The 15,248-nt window shown below is 37.9% G+C and overlaps 1 protein-coding gene across 6 annotated transcripts in view; it reads left to right on the top strand.

Moving 5' to 3' along the window:
* The window catches only part of PTGER3 (prostaglandin E receptor 3), a 193,306-nt gene that overhangs the window by 92,243 nt on the left and 85,815 nt on the right, over positions 1-15,248 (top strand). For 3 of the 6 annotated variants that reach the window (XM_063624041.1, XM_063624037.1, XM_063624038.1), the window contains exon 3: positions 8,952-8,978. The exons of 2 other annotated variants lie outside the window; for them this stretch is intronic. In XM_063624041.1, the coding sequence (XP_063480111.1) occupies positions 8,952-8,978 (27 nt within the window). Of the gene's footprint in view, positions 1-8,951; positions 8,979-9,681; positions 10,312-15,248 lie in introns of those variants that run through there. One more of the 6 variants, XM_063624039.1, reaches the window with a different exon arrangement.

Raw genomic sequence — 15,248 nt, 5'->3', positions numbered from 1 at the left:
GTTGTGGGAGGGACCTGAGGGGAGGTAATCGAATCATGGGGGAAGGTCTTTCCTGTTCTGTTCTCATGATGGTGAATAAGTCTCATGAGATCTGATGGTTTTATAAAGGGGAATTCCCTTGCACACACTCTCTTGCTGCCACCATGTAAGACATGACTTTGCTCCTCATTCACCTTCCACCATGAAGTGTGAGGCTTCCCCAGACATATGGAACTGTGAGTCAATTGAACCTCTTTTTTTTTTTTATAGATTGCCCAGTCTCAGGTATGACTTTGTTGGCAGTGAGGGAACAGACTAATACACTGCCCAGTTGATGGCTTTCCTGTAACAGACAGAGCTAATTTTACATTTAGAATCAAAGCACACAGAGTCCTGTTGAGATAGCAAACAAAACTAAGAATGATTATTGTAACCTTTTCTCACTTGGTAGAATTTAAACACAATCTTGGAAACTCCAGGAAAAATAAATGAAAATGTTGCTCTCAAACCTGACCCTGCATTTCTTCAAAAGTAGAATAGAGTCATCCTGGAGGAACAGCTTAGGCTTGTAAGTTGGGTAGCTGTGGGTTTGAATCCTGACTGATACTAGGCAGTTGTATAATCTTCAAGACTGTATATCTGATCTTGTTTAGCCTCGGTTTTCTTATTTGTCAAATAGAGTAACATCTACTTGCAGTGCTGCTGCAAAAATTAGAGCTAAACTGTGTCAGGTCACTATTTTTAGAATCATTACAAATCCCCAGAGGGCAAAGATGGTCCAAAGAAAGCCATTTACAGGATACCTCAACTTCGAGTTTGTGGCTGGAATTTGGATCTAAGAGATAGGAATTATGTGTTCCCAAAAGCAGCAGATGGGCATGATAGGGCCCTAAGCAATTTTACTACGATCCTTTTGTAAATCTCTAATTGTTCTCTAAAGAGTTAACTTCAATTATCATTAGCCATCTGCTGAACCAATGGGATTTCCTCTGCAAGTGCCAGCATGAATATTCCTGCCAAATAGAGAGAACGTTCTTTTGAAATAAAACTTGTAGAGCATAACTCACACGTAAATACTTTCCAAGTTAAGAGGAAACAGCCTGAGGCTAGAGCCACCATTAATATTCAGAGCAAAATATGCATGTTATATGATAAGAAAGAGTGAAAGATAAGCAGAGAATTACCAGTGAAGGCTACATCATCTGAGTTTGTTTCCGAGTGGCCTCTGGACGACATCATGATACCAGGGCCAGCTGGGATTAAGGAAGACTATCTCCCAAGGTGCCTGTTCATAAAGAGAAAAAGCAGGGTACTGTGGTCAGCCAATGGGATCAGAAAATTCAAGGTACAGAACCTAGTACTTGTGCTACTCTTAGCTCATCACATAGCTACTGCCATATCACAAAATTCACTGGAACCAAGTGGAAAAACGACAGATGCTAAAAAAAAAAAGGAATTTACAGAGATTTGGTGTAGCATTTTCCAAACTTGCCTAATCATATTAATCAGGCAGAGATTGTTGAAATAGAAAATTCTAGGTGCTTCCCTGGAGGTTGAGTCAGAAAGTCTGGCATGGGGCCGAGGATTTTGCATTTTTTTTAAAACTTCCAGGTGATTCTTCTCATCAGGCAGGTTTGACATTGATATAGTCCAGTGGTTCTGAAAGTATTGCCCCCAGATCAGCAGCATCAGCGTTACCTGGGAACTTGTTAAAAATGCAAGTTTTTAGGCCCCACTCCAGGCCTATGAATTGGCGACTATGGGGTGGGGTGGGAAGAGGGGACAGCAATCTGTGTTTTAGAAGCCCTCTGGTGATTCTCATCCCTACTAAAGTTTGAGAACTACATTTGTCAAATGTGGCCCAGAGAGCTGGAAGTGGGGAGTGTAGCCACTGGTTAGGAAATTCTCCCGGCCCAAATTCTCCGAGGACTAAGAAGGTCATGACTTAAATCCAGATACTAACTGTTGCTTTTCCCTTGACTTCAGTATCTCCTTTTCTATTTTCTAAGGAGCAGTTTAATTGTGTGGCCCTTTTAAAATTTCCCACTGATCAAGGCCAATCCCCTTTCTCCTTGATAGCAAGGATTCTTTATTATTTTCCTCCTTGATCCTCTTGCTTCTTTGCTCCCATCTTAAAGACATTGGTAGAATGACATTGGTAGTAAGGTTGAGGCTCACATTTCTGTCAAATGTCTTTTAATATTGGAATGTATCCAGAGATCTGTTATAATATTTTTTAATGGAAAGTTTTAGCAGATCTTGTCCTCTTTACCAAGCCTCACTTTTTTTTTTTTTTTCACGTTTTGGAAGGGCAAGGCAATGCTTAAAGATATTATCCGTTTTTAAAATGGTCATCATTTTGAAGGCTAGATTCTGGCATCAATGATATGCAAATATTCCCACTTAGTGTACAAAAGCAGAAATAAAAAGAGAGTCACTAATCAGCTAATGAGACAATTTTCTGGCACAACTGTGAAGAAAGTGTATTAGTGTTATTTTCTTAGGGTTGCCATCATGAAACACCACATGCCGAGTGGTTTAAGCAACAGAAATTTATTACCTCACAGTTCTGGAGGCTGGAAGTCCAGGATCAAGGTGTTGGCACTGTTGGTTTCTTCCATGAGCTGTGAGGGAAAAACCCGCTCCGTCCCTTTCTTATAGCTTCTGCTAGCAAGCTTTGGAGTTTCTTGGCTTGTAGATGCATACCCATCTACGTCTTTAGGTTCACATAGTGTTCTCCCTGAGTGTGTTTGTTCCCACTTTTTAAAGAACACCAGTCATATTGATTTAGGGGCCCATCCTACCTCATCTTAACTAATTCTATCTACAATGACCTTATTTTCAAATAAGGTCACATTAGGTACCAGGAATTAGGACTTCAATATATGAATTTGAAAGGGGGTGACAAAATCAATTTATAACAAGAAGGGTTGGTAGAGGGAGGAAACCAAATCTAAACTCCAAAATCATAAAGACCTGACATGATGTTGTCTATGGGACTTAAAGTGTTTAAAAATTGAATAAAAGTCTCAATGACACATGTCAGCCCTGGCTATAATTAAGAAATCTATAAAACATAGATGAAAAAAATTGAAGAGGGGCTGGGCACAGTGGCTCACGCCTGTAATCTCAGCACTTTGGGAAGCTGAGGCAGGCAGATCATTCAAGGTCAGGAGTTCAAAACCAACCTTGCCAATATGGTGAAACCCCATCTCTACTAAAAGTACAAAAATTAGTCAAGCATGGTGGTGGGTGCCTGTAATCCCAGCTACTCGGGAAGCTGAGGCAGGAGAATCATAGAATCATTTGAGCCGGGAGGTGGAGGTTGCAGTGAGCTGAGATCTTGCCACTGCACTCCAGCAGCCTGGGCAACAGAGTGAGACTCCATCTCAAAAAAAAAAAAAAAAAAAATTGAAGAGGACACAAATAAATTGAAAGATATTCTATGTTCATGGATTGGAGAAAATAATCATTAAAATTTCCATATTACCCCAATCTACAGATTCAATGCAACTCTTATCAAAATACTAGTGACATTCCTCATAGAAATAGAAAAGAAAATTTTAAAATTTATACGGAACCACAGAAGACCCAGATAGCCACAGCAATTCTAAGCAAAAAAGACAAAGCTAGATGCATCACACTATCTGACTTCAAAATATACTACAAAGCTCTAGTAACCAACACAGAATAATACTGGCGTAAAAATAGACAGATAAATGGAATAGAGAACCAAGAAATAAATTCACGCATTTACAGCCAACTGATTTTTAACAAAGATGCCAAGAAAACACATTGGGGAAAGGACAATCTCTTCAATAAATTGTGCTGAAAAAAATGGATAGCCACATGCAGAAGCATGAAACTAGACCCCCATCTCTCACAATATACAAAAATCAACTCTAAATGGATTAAAGACTTAAACATAAGATCCAGACTATGAAACTACTACAGCAAAAGATAGAGGAAATGCTTCATGAAACTGAACTGGGAAAGGGTTTTTTGAATAAAACTTCAAAAGCACTGGCAACAAAAGCTAAAACAGACAAATGAGATTACATAAAACTAAAAAGCTTCTGCACAGCAAAGGAAATAATCAATGAAGTGAAAAGAAAATCCACAGAATGAGAGAAATATTTGCAAACTATGTATCTGATAATAAGTTAATATCCTGATTATATAAAAAACTCAAACAACTCAATGGCCAAAACCCAAAAAGTCAGATAAAAAATGGCAAAATACCTGAATAGACATTTTTTCACAACAATACATACAAATAACCAACAGATATATTAAAAAATGCAAAACTTCACTAATCACCTGAGGAATGCACATCAAAACCACAATGATATCACCTCACCGCAGTTAAAATAGCTTTTTTCAAAAAGACAAACAAATGCTGGCGAAGGAAAGGGAACTCTTACACACGATTGCTGGAAATATAAAGTAATACAGCCATTATGGAAAACAGTATAAAGGTTCCTTTAAATACTAGAAATAGACTACCATTTGATCTAGCGAGCTCATTACTGGGCATATATCAAAGAAAATGAAATCAGTGTGTTGATGATACATCTGCACACCCATGTTTATTATGGTGCTATTCACAGTAGTCGAGATACGGAATGGACCTAGATGACCATCTACAGATGAATGGATTAAAAAGTGTTATACACACACACACACACACATGCACACACTCAATAGAATACCATTTAACCATAACACAGAATGAAATTTTGTCATTTGAAGCAACATAAATGAACCTGGAGGACATTATATTAAGTGAAATAAGCTAGACACAGAAAGACAAACACTGCATAATCTCACTCATGTGAAATCTAAAAACATTGATTTCATAGAAATGGAGAGTAAAATAGTGGCTACCAAAGGCTGGAAGGGGGGACAACAAAAGGTTGATCAATTGCTACAACGTTAAATTATACAGGAAGAATAAGTTTTGGTGTTGTATTACACAATACGGTGACTGTAGAAAAATAACATTGTACTACATATTCAAGATAGCTAGAAGAGAAGATTTTGAAGGTTGTCACCACAAAGAAATGTCTAAAATGATGGATATGACAACTACTCCAATTTGATCATTACACTATGTATATGTGCCTCGAAACATCACATTTTATCCCAGAAATATGTAATATTATTGTGTCAATTATAAATTTAAAAATAAATTTTAAAAAGGAAGAGAATTCAAAAGTGGTCAGATTTCTGACCCTGTATTATCTGGAAGTTTTCCCTGCAAAAAAATAAATAGTGCAAAGTTTTTAAAGCACATGGTGGGAAAGATATTTATGTTGTTCATAATGGATTTTAAATGATCAAATTAAATGAAAGTCAAATTGCTCTATGTATACTGGAGAGGATGAACTGTTGTAGGAATGCCTGCAGTTACGTTATCAACTCAGGTTGACGTCACTGCTTTGAATAGTCCGATTTCGCCCTGTAGTTTCCAAATCCGAACAATATACTCATATATACTCATTTAGGGGTTGAAGTTTGAAAGGAAATCAGATGATGCCCATTTAAAAGATGATTAAGGTTTACATAATTCTTTGGACAAGGGGACATTCGAATAGATGTATGATGTTATTACTGAAAACAGAGGGTAATAGTTGTCTCACTGTTGCCTTCTTCACTTAGACTTTCTTATTTGGAGATTTTAATTTACGATTCTGTCCTGTACAGAGACAAACCTTCACAAGAATATAACGAACAGCTTTACTTCTATTATTATTATTCTTATTATTAAGACAGAGTCTTGTTCTGTCACCTAGGCTGAAGTGCAGTGACAAAATCTCGGCTCACAGCAACCTCCACCTCCCTGGCTCAAGCGATTCTCCTGCCTCAACCTCCCAAGTAGCTGGGATTACAGGCATGGGCCACCACACCTGGCTAATTTTTGTATTTTTTAGTCGAGATGGGGTTTCACCATGTTGGCCAGGCTGTTCTCGAACCCCTGGCCTCAAGTGATCTGCCCACTTCCGCTTCCCAAAGTGTTGGGATTACAGGTGTGAGCCACCGCGCCCAGCCTATATTTATTAATAAAAGTTTTATCTTGAGTTTGGGTCAACTGCCTCTGCTGGTCTCTTAACCCCACAGTCCAGTTGTTGGCACCAATTCATCTTGGTGCTTTGGAAGCCTCTAAATGCAGTTCATGATCATTCAGAACATTGTTTATTGTTGTTTCTAATGCACGTATTGTTAGTCTTATCCTGACCTTTACATTGTGCCAGTAAAATTCCATTGATTGTACTTTTTCATTTCATCACTGTATTTGTGTACCCACGCCCCACTTTTTAAAGAAAAAAATCGTGTTTGAAAGACATGTACTTGTGTTCTAAGAAGTGATGCAATGTTTTTGGAAAAAAAAATGAAACTTTAAGCATATTTCTAAAGTTCTTTTTGTATCAACATTTCTTGCTGTGTTTTCCCAGTTACGGTGGTATGTGACAAACACCCGGCTGATACTAATCTGGTACACAGCTGAACAAATCATTTTCTTAAAATGGTTCCCCCAAAAGGCTAATTATAAATATAAATGCCTGTAATTTCTTAGAGTACCTGTCCATATACAAATTATTATAGGAAATATAGAGGGAACTGCATTCGTATGATCCACTTAACAACATTCACGATCTCCTGTAATGAATTCACACTTCAACTTCATTCAGACTTCAAAATTACACAAGAAATGAACTCTTTCTCATGGTGGAGATAGCTGCCCAAACCTGTAATGGCTCTCCTCTGCGGTGAAGTTGGAAATAGCTACTTGAGATGCCATGGACAGCCACAGTCCAGTTAAGATCAATCCCAGACTGGGTGTTGAAAAATTTCTTTAGGTCTTTCGGGTTTACATTAGGCATCTGGTCGGTTGTCTAAAAAATAAATGTATAATTGTGCATAGTGGTGGGATTAGTGGCCCTAGAATAAATTTCTGTAACGATTCCACCCTTGAATGAATGATAAAATCAAATAGGGCCAAATATATTTCAAGCAAAAAGTTCTGCTATGAGAACTAATGACCAATTTCTAGTGATATTATCAGAAGTTTTATAAATTTTTTTTATTTTCTGTATTTCTACTGGGGAAAGAGGATAAGGGCAGGATGTATAACTCTAAGTGCTTCCGATCTCTACTAACAGAACAATATTGGATCATGCAGAGAAGGGACATGTCTCCATCTGATTTTAGTGTTTTGCTTAGTAGGATTTTTTCCCCTCTCTCCCTTCCTCCTTGTCTTCCTTCCCTTCTTCCTTTCCTCCATCTTTCTTCTCTGTCTCTCTCTTTCTTCGAATACTTACTAAGTGAATAAAATCCACTTGATTGTGCATTAGTTGGGAATAAGAATCAGGTTATTTCTAGAATGATGAGAATCTATCTGATGCAAAGAGAAAAGGGAAGTAAATTTTTTAAAGTTCATAATCTATAAGTGCTTTATATCCACTGTGTCATGTAATAGCCACCACCTTTCTGTGAGATTGTTATTATAAACTTTCATTTCAGAGATAAGAAGCTTGAGGCTCATCTCTAAATTATGGCTTAATTAACTTACTTCCTCAAGACCTATAGATTCATGTGGTGTTATTAGAATTCAAACTCAAGTTTTTCTGGCTACAAATTCTGTATTTCCACTGTAAGTTTCAAAATATCTTCAATGTTTACAACTGACTGCAAATAGATTGATGTTAGAAATTATGTTAGCCATAAGAAAATAATTATAGTTTCTTAAAGAAATGATGAGACTAAAAGCTTCCTTCCCTATTCTCTTCTCTCTTTTTTCATATAGGTAGAGATTAAAATTCTCTGAAACTGTGGGTATTATTTTAGCCAGAAGACATGACAATATAGAATACCTTACTTTAATTTCATTTTCAGTAGTATATTTGTAGTTTCTTTTTTTAACCGTCATGTGTTTTTTCTTCCTTTTAGTTGTCGAATGTAGAAAACAGAATTTCAAATTCCCAACTATGTAATAACAAAAAAGAAATATTTGTATTACGTGATAGCAAAATGCTGTCAAGAGACACTATTGAATTTGCTTTCTCACACAGAGAAAACTGTAACAGTGAAAGGGGAAAAAAGGATATTAGACTTGAAATCAGAGGTACTGGTTTTGGAATACAGACTCTTCCACCTATCATATACGTGAATGTGGGTAAATGATTTAAAAGCTTTAAGCTTCAGTTCCATCATCTGTGACAAAGATCTTAATGCCCATTTGTAGGATTGCTGTGAGGATTAATACAAGGAGACTATGTTAAGACTCTGAACATTTTTAAGAGTAATGTCGACATACAGCACTAGTACTGCCAGTCCCCACTCCTGACCCCACAGAAGATCCTGCCAAACTATAATGGTAGTCTTTCCAGCAGATCTGGACAGCTTCACAAAATGAAGCCTCATAAAAGTCTTTTATAAAGACTGCTCCAATAGACCTGCCTAGGTTAGTGGACCTAACAAGTGGGCATAATTAAGCAAGATAGATCCTCTTGGCCAGCCTGGGTTCAGGTGAGAGATATCCACTGCCTTTTTCCACCTAAGGCCTAAAATACTAAGTTGGAGCTTTAGCCCCTTAACTTAATTCTTGTTAAAATGCAACTATCTTAGTGAGTGATTTCTATATACTTTCCTGGGAGCAGCATGTGACAGAGGAGTGGGAATGGGACAGGGAAAGCATGAGTTGAATACAGAAGAGACAGAAAGGCATGCCTATGACTAGGAGATGCTTAGTAGGCAGAACCGAGGGGATGAATGACAGTGTTCTCCATTTCTAGTCTCTTCAGATTCAGCCATGCCTATGTGGTTTACCTTTTGCTACACTTTTAGTTTATTTACCATTACCCCTCACAGAAATAGCTATTTTCATTGAACATCATCTGTGGTTTAGCATCCTGCTAGGAACTTTGCGTATTAAATTATAGCAAACTTATACTGTTATTACTCTTTTTCAGATGAGAAAAAGAAGACTCAGAGAGCAAGTAAGTTGCAAAGATAGTATTAAAACTTGTTGCATTTGAATCCAAATCTCTTCACTTTCTGCCAACTGTACTGTTTGTCCTATTTCCTTAAATTGAAAGTTCGTATTTTCCTTCCTATCAAGAATGTGAAGGAACCTATCCCAGTCACAAAGATTAGAATATATAGTAGCAGCAGCAGCAACAACAACAACAAATCCCCAAATCTTAGCATTTAAAAATGACAAAAGGTCTTTGCCCCCCTATAACATGTCTGTTGGGGATCAGCTGTGGGGACTTGGCACATTGTCCTCATCAGAGATTCAGGCTATTGGAGGCTTCAAGCATAGCTAGACTCCACAGCACACAGAAGGGAAGAATTGTATGGCAGCTCTTAAATACTGCCAGAGCAAGTATTATGTGATGCCAACCTAAAGAATTATGGTTGTTCCTCGGTATCCACAGGGGATTAGTTACATGACCACCTCCCCCATACCAAAACCCCAGGATGCTCAAATCCCTTATATAAATTAGAGTAGTATTTGCATATAACCTATGCATATCCTCCTGCACATTTTAAATAATCTCTGGATTACTTATAATACCTAATACAATGTAAATGTTGTATAAATAGTGATTATACTGTATCGCCTTTTTATTTGTATTATTTTTATCGTCATATTGTTATTTTTTATTTTCTTTTCTCAATATTTTTATCTGTGGTTAGTTAATCTGCAGTTTGCAGAACCCCCAGATACAGAGGGCAACTGCACATTGTGGGCAAGTACAAACCTATCGTGTGCTGGAACAGAGGAGAAATGGAGGGACTTGAGAGCAGCGTTCATGTACACACCAGAATCTCAGCAGTAAAGACAGAATAACAATGAAGAAAATAACGACAGGAGTCCTGTGTTTTAAAAAAGCAAGCTCCTCCAGCTGAGTCTGTGACTCTAATCCCTGCTTATTTTGAGCACTTTCCATGTGTTGATTGACTTGGAAAGGTGGGAGATTACCAGCAAGCCAGGTCATTTGGGCAAACATGGGCATATTTTTAGCAAGGCTGAACAAACTGGTTGGTCACTCGAACTACCCAATTTAGACTTATGGTAAGAATAGCACATGGTTCAGAATTGCCAAGACTGCTGCTTTAGTCAACAGAAATTTTTTCATATGCATGCTGGTAATGCAGTGCGTCTCTGGAAGAAATGCAAGAGTATTTTAACATTCGGTCCAGAAGAAATATGTAAAGGGTGTTTGTAGAATTTGGTGCCCTCCTCAGTGACATAAGGTTATGGGTTTGTGAATTGAAAATCTGTAATTTGTTCAAGTTATTAAAACACATTCTAATTCAAAATCAAAACTTCCACTTTTAGGACTCTGTAAAACACACATCAACCTTGAATTAACAAAGCTAGGAAGTGTGATGTAGTAGAAGGGGCTTTAAGGAAGGCAGGGTTCATAACCCCATCATGAAGTTACTTACTACAAGAACTTTAATTAATTCTGAATCTTTCAGACCATTTCTCATCTGTTATGTGAGAATATTAATAAGTAAATGTGGCAAGTACTGTTGACTCTACCTTCAAAATGTATCTTGTACTATTCACTTCTCTCCATCTCTAAAACTCCTAATTCAGGCAAAACTAATTTCTCAGCTAGACCACCACGCCCGCTCCTAATACTTCTCCTCTTGCCCCCACCAGCCCACTCATTAGTCAGCAGACATAAGGATCTCTCCTGCCCCAGGTTCTTTGCACATGCTGTCCCACTCTTCTCCCTACCTCCTACATGCCACAGCTCTGTTTCTTCCTTTGGTTAACAGCTTAAGTACTTTCTCGAAGCATTTTTTCTTGCTATTCCTATCTACAGTAGATTTCTCTATTATTTACTATCTCAGCTCATTTGTTTCCTTCATGGTGCCTGTCCTATTTAGTAATTTGTTTCTGTTTGTCTGTCTACCTTTTTGTTTTCTACATTAGAATATGAGTTTCCCAAGGGCAGAGACAGGCTTTGTCTTGTCTGTCCTTTAATCTTCCAAGCACAGTGCGTGGCACATTGGAGGTGCCAAGGAAATATTTGTGTAATGAGTGAAGGAATTGCTGTGAGGAATATATGAGTTAATTAAGTGCATCTTTAGGTACCTGGGTAGTGCTCAGTTAATATTGTTATTCTTTTCCTTTTCTTTACCAGTGCTGCCCAATCAATCTCCTTCTTCTACTCCATATATTTCCCTGCTGAAGGTATACTAGCATGTTTCCCCATCATATGCAAATACCCTAGAAATCTAAACTAAAAGGCAAAGATATTGAAGTACAGGGAACAGAAGAAATTGCTCTTGACTTTGATACATTGCTCTTTTAATACATCTGTGTTTTTGTGAATTATGCACTGAAACTCTTATGTGACCTTTCCTACACCAAATTTAGAGGTTTGTAATTAGCAAACAAGTGTTTGTTTCTTATGATTTCTTTCTATAGGTTATACAGTATCTCTGTTTGTCTTGAACAATGGGTTAAAAATAATTTTAATACTTTATTGTTATTTTCTTTTATTATTCGAAAATGGGTGGAAAAATGAAGATGTAAAAATGCAGAAAGTAGTTATAAAAAGTTAGGGAAGGAACAGTAGAGTTAAGACAAAGGTAAAATTAATTAAGCATGCAATCGATGGTTAGCATTTAGTTTCTATTGGACACATTAAAATTAAACTGATTAATAGTGTCTTCATTTACAAAGGAAGCAAGAAAGTTTAAAGAATAGCATGAAATGGGCCTGGCACAGTGGCTTATGCCTGTAATTCCAGCACTTTGGGAGGCCGAGGCAGGCAGATTACTTGAGGTCAGGGGCTTTAGACCAGCCTGGTCAACATAGTGAAACTCCATCTCTACAAAACAACAACAGCAACAACAAAAATGAAAATTAGCCAGGTGTGGTGGTGGGCTCCTGTAGTCCCAGCTACTCAGGAGGCAGAGGTGAGAGAATCGCTTGAACCTGGGAGGTGGAGGTTGCAGTGAGCCAAGATCATCCTGGGCGACAGAGCAAGACTTTGTCTAAAAAAAAAAAAAAAAAAAGAAAGAAGAAGAAGAAGAATAGCATGAAATGCTAGAATTTATTGGGTATTATATCTAAAAGGAGAGGCATATTTATGAAATTTAAATCAGTTTTAGCTCTCTGTAGAACAGAATCCCCACTCTAAAATACATTATCTCTTGCATATTTGACTTTCTTATCTTTTTAGTCTGATTTTGTTTGAAAGTAGTGGATTGCCAATACAGCTTGCTCCTTTTTCCCCTGAAAGGTGAGCAAACCCACCCTGTCATTTACTTATGAGGAACTTGTGACCCAGTGAGGTGAAGGAATTCGTCCTACTGGAATGCCTCCATTCTTTGTAATCAGTTGCCTGAATTACTTTAGAGCCTGTTTATTTTAAAGGAATCTTTCATAGCTCTGGCAAAAATTTATTTATAAATGGCTTTGAGTTTGGGGTAGAAAATATTAACTATGAGACAGCTGATTGTTCTAGATGCGCAAGAAGTAAGGCACTCAGGATGTCCTCAACTTCGTTTTCCCCTTGGTTGGTTAATCCCTCCATATGCAATAGGTTGTTTACTTCAATCTGTTTCTCGTTGAAGACCACTGAAAGTTAGTCCATGGAGATCACACTCTGTACCTTCTGAAATAACTCTAACAAATCAAGTTTAAAATTTTCCTGACCCTTCTTCATGCCTTCCTTCACTCCTTAACTCCTGCCAGTATGTGCTGGGAATTTGCCTCTGGACTTTGCCACATTTGCTCTTTAGATTTGTTATGTCCCACATTAACTGAACTTTGCCATATTCTTAATGTTGATCTGGATTTGCAGAGGCGGTTTTGGAGTTCTGCCCATATTCCCAGCGTCTGATCCCCAGCAAGCCTATCTCTGTTTTCCTCCACTGTCCACTGCCTTACATTAAATTACCATTATGCTAGCTACATTTCAAGTTCTTGGTAGCCACATGTAACTACTGGTAATCATATTGGACAGGATAGAAAGTTGTATTGAAGAGTATCTAGACCTTCACCTACCTGTGCCAGCGTCAGTATCTCTCTCTATAGATGAAATATCTGAGCAACACAAACTAGAATGCCTCAAGTGTTCATAAAATCATTTGGCAAGTTATGTCTCAGTAAAAATGTCCTTGATGTTTTTTTCTTTGTAGTTAATGATGCATTTCATTGCTTTCCAAACTCTTTCACAAGGCTTACAAAATCCATCACGACCTTTACCATTTGTCTGACTTCACTATTTCTCTTTCCCTTGAACTGTACTCTTTTGAACTATTTTACATTTCTTGACTCCAAGTCTAAACTTGCTACTCCTTCTGTCTAGAATATTCTTCCTTTCCTGTTCAGTGTCTCAAGTATTCTCTGGTGCTATGGGACACTTTAAGAGGAGGAGCTTAATCCCTTTGGACAACTTAGAGATGTGGAATTAATTTAATGCTGCCTGATGATTTCTATCATTCAACATCAGAAAGCAATTTAGGGCACAGGCAATGTGAAACTGCATTTTGTACACAGAAAATTATGAAATACTAAATTTCTTAAGGGAGGAGAACTTAACCTCAGAAACTTAGATTGTTCCTATTGTTTTATAAGAAACAAATCTTTTGTATATTTATCTGTAGATGTGTGTTTGGATATGTAACTCCCTTCTGCCGCATAAACTTTTCCCAACACTCCTTTACCCCATCCCTGAAAAGACAACAGGGGAGAGACTGGAGGAGCTCTGTGACTAAAATGCAAACTGTATTTGAATCCAGTCCAACATTTAACTCAAAGAAAATATTTTAATACCAGCCAGAACTTTTGAGAAGTATGCTCTAATTCATCCTTCCTTTCTCTTCATGACATCTGTCTAGAGGGAACATTTGTGGAAGAGACTCATCCACAGAGAGAGTAGGGTTGGCAGAAGCAGTGCAGCTCACAGATAGGCTGTGGTCCTTCCTGTAAGGCAGCACCTGAGCTCTATCTAGTCAGAAACATTTCGAGAGAACAGGCTGAGTTGCAGCAAAGAATGACAAAGAGTTGGAGTATCCCCATTAAAGATACTTCCTAGTACTATTATGTTTTTGTTTGTTTGTTTGTTTGTTTTGTTTTTGTGAGACGGAGTTTCACTCTTGTTGCCCAGGCCAGAGTGCAACCGCATAATCTCAGCTCACCACAACCTCCGCCTCCTGGGTTCAAGCAGTTCTCCTGACTCAGCCTCCCAAGTAGCTGGGATTACAGGGATGTGCCACCACACTCGGCTAATTTTGTATTTTTAGTAGACACGGGGTTTCTCCATGTTGGTCAGGCTGGTCTCAAACTCCCAACCTCAGGTGATCCGCCCACCTCGGCCTCCCAAAGTGCTGGAATTACAGGCGTGAGTTACCGTGCTCGGCCATATTATTATAATATCTTCAGCTAATATATTTGAATGGATGTCAAACATGGGCTGGCACTTCACCTGTATAGCTTTTTCACTGCCTTTCCCTGTTCTTCCTTTGTCCATGTTTGGGGTGCAGAGACCAGGGTAGAGATCTCTTTAGGAAATGTGTTTACTTAATGACAATAAGCTACAAGGAGCCTTTTCTGACACTTTTACTCAAGACTTGAGAATTGAACCTGATGTATATGCTTCAGACTAATAAGAAAATGAAAAGAAAATTTGTGATGTTTTAAAATACACCTATAGTTGCAATATCATCCTGAAAATGCAGTAACTATGATGATTTCCCCAATTCCATTCAATAGATCCCAATTTGACCAAGATCAGAATATTCAATTAAACTTTCAGGCACTTAAAGCAAGAACTCACAATCTTCATCAAGCCAAGAATGTACACCCATCTGAGAAACTATTCACAATTCAGATGAAATGACTCTGGTCATTTTTCTTTTCAGTTATTGCAAAATCTGCTTCACTGAAACATGCCCATCTGTTTCTGTATAATTAAAAAAATATCTTGTACAAGTAATGAAGTACATGAAATCAAACACACTTGCTAAACTAATGGCATATGGAGTTATTATGCACGTGAGACTCAAGACTCAGTGATTAGATTATGCCTCTCCACTTCCATTATGACTACAAATTGGTATGCAGCCATTTTCAAATTAGTGACTGTATTAGTTAGTTCACAGCCTGCTGTAAAGATCTGCCTGAGACTGGGTAAATTATAAAGGAAAGAGGTTTAATTGACTCACAGTTCCGCAGAGCTGGGGAAGCCTCAGGAAACTTACAATTCTGGTGGAAGGGGAAGCAAACACATCCG

This window comes from Symphalangus syndactylus, chromosome 12 (assembly GCF_028878055.3).
Source record: "Symphalangus syndactylus isolate Jambi chromosome 12, NHGRI_mSymSyn1-v2.1_pri, whole genome shotgun sequence".
In the NCBI taxonomy this organism is placed as follows: domain Eukaryota; kingdom Metazoa; phylum Chordata; class Mammalia; order Primates; family Hylobatidae; genus Symphalangus; species Symphalangus syndactylus.
This window is presented reverse-complemented; position numbering and strand designations above follow the sequence as displayed.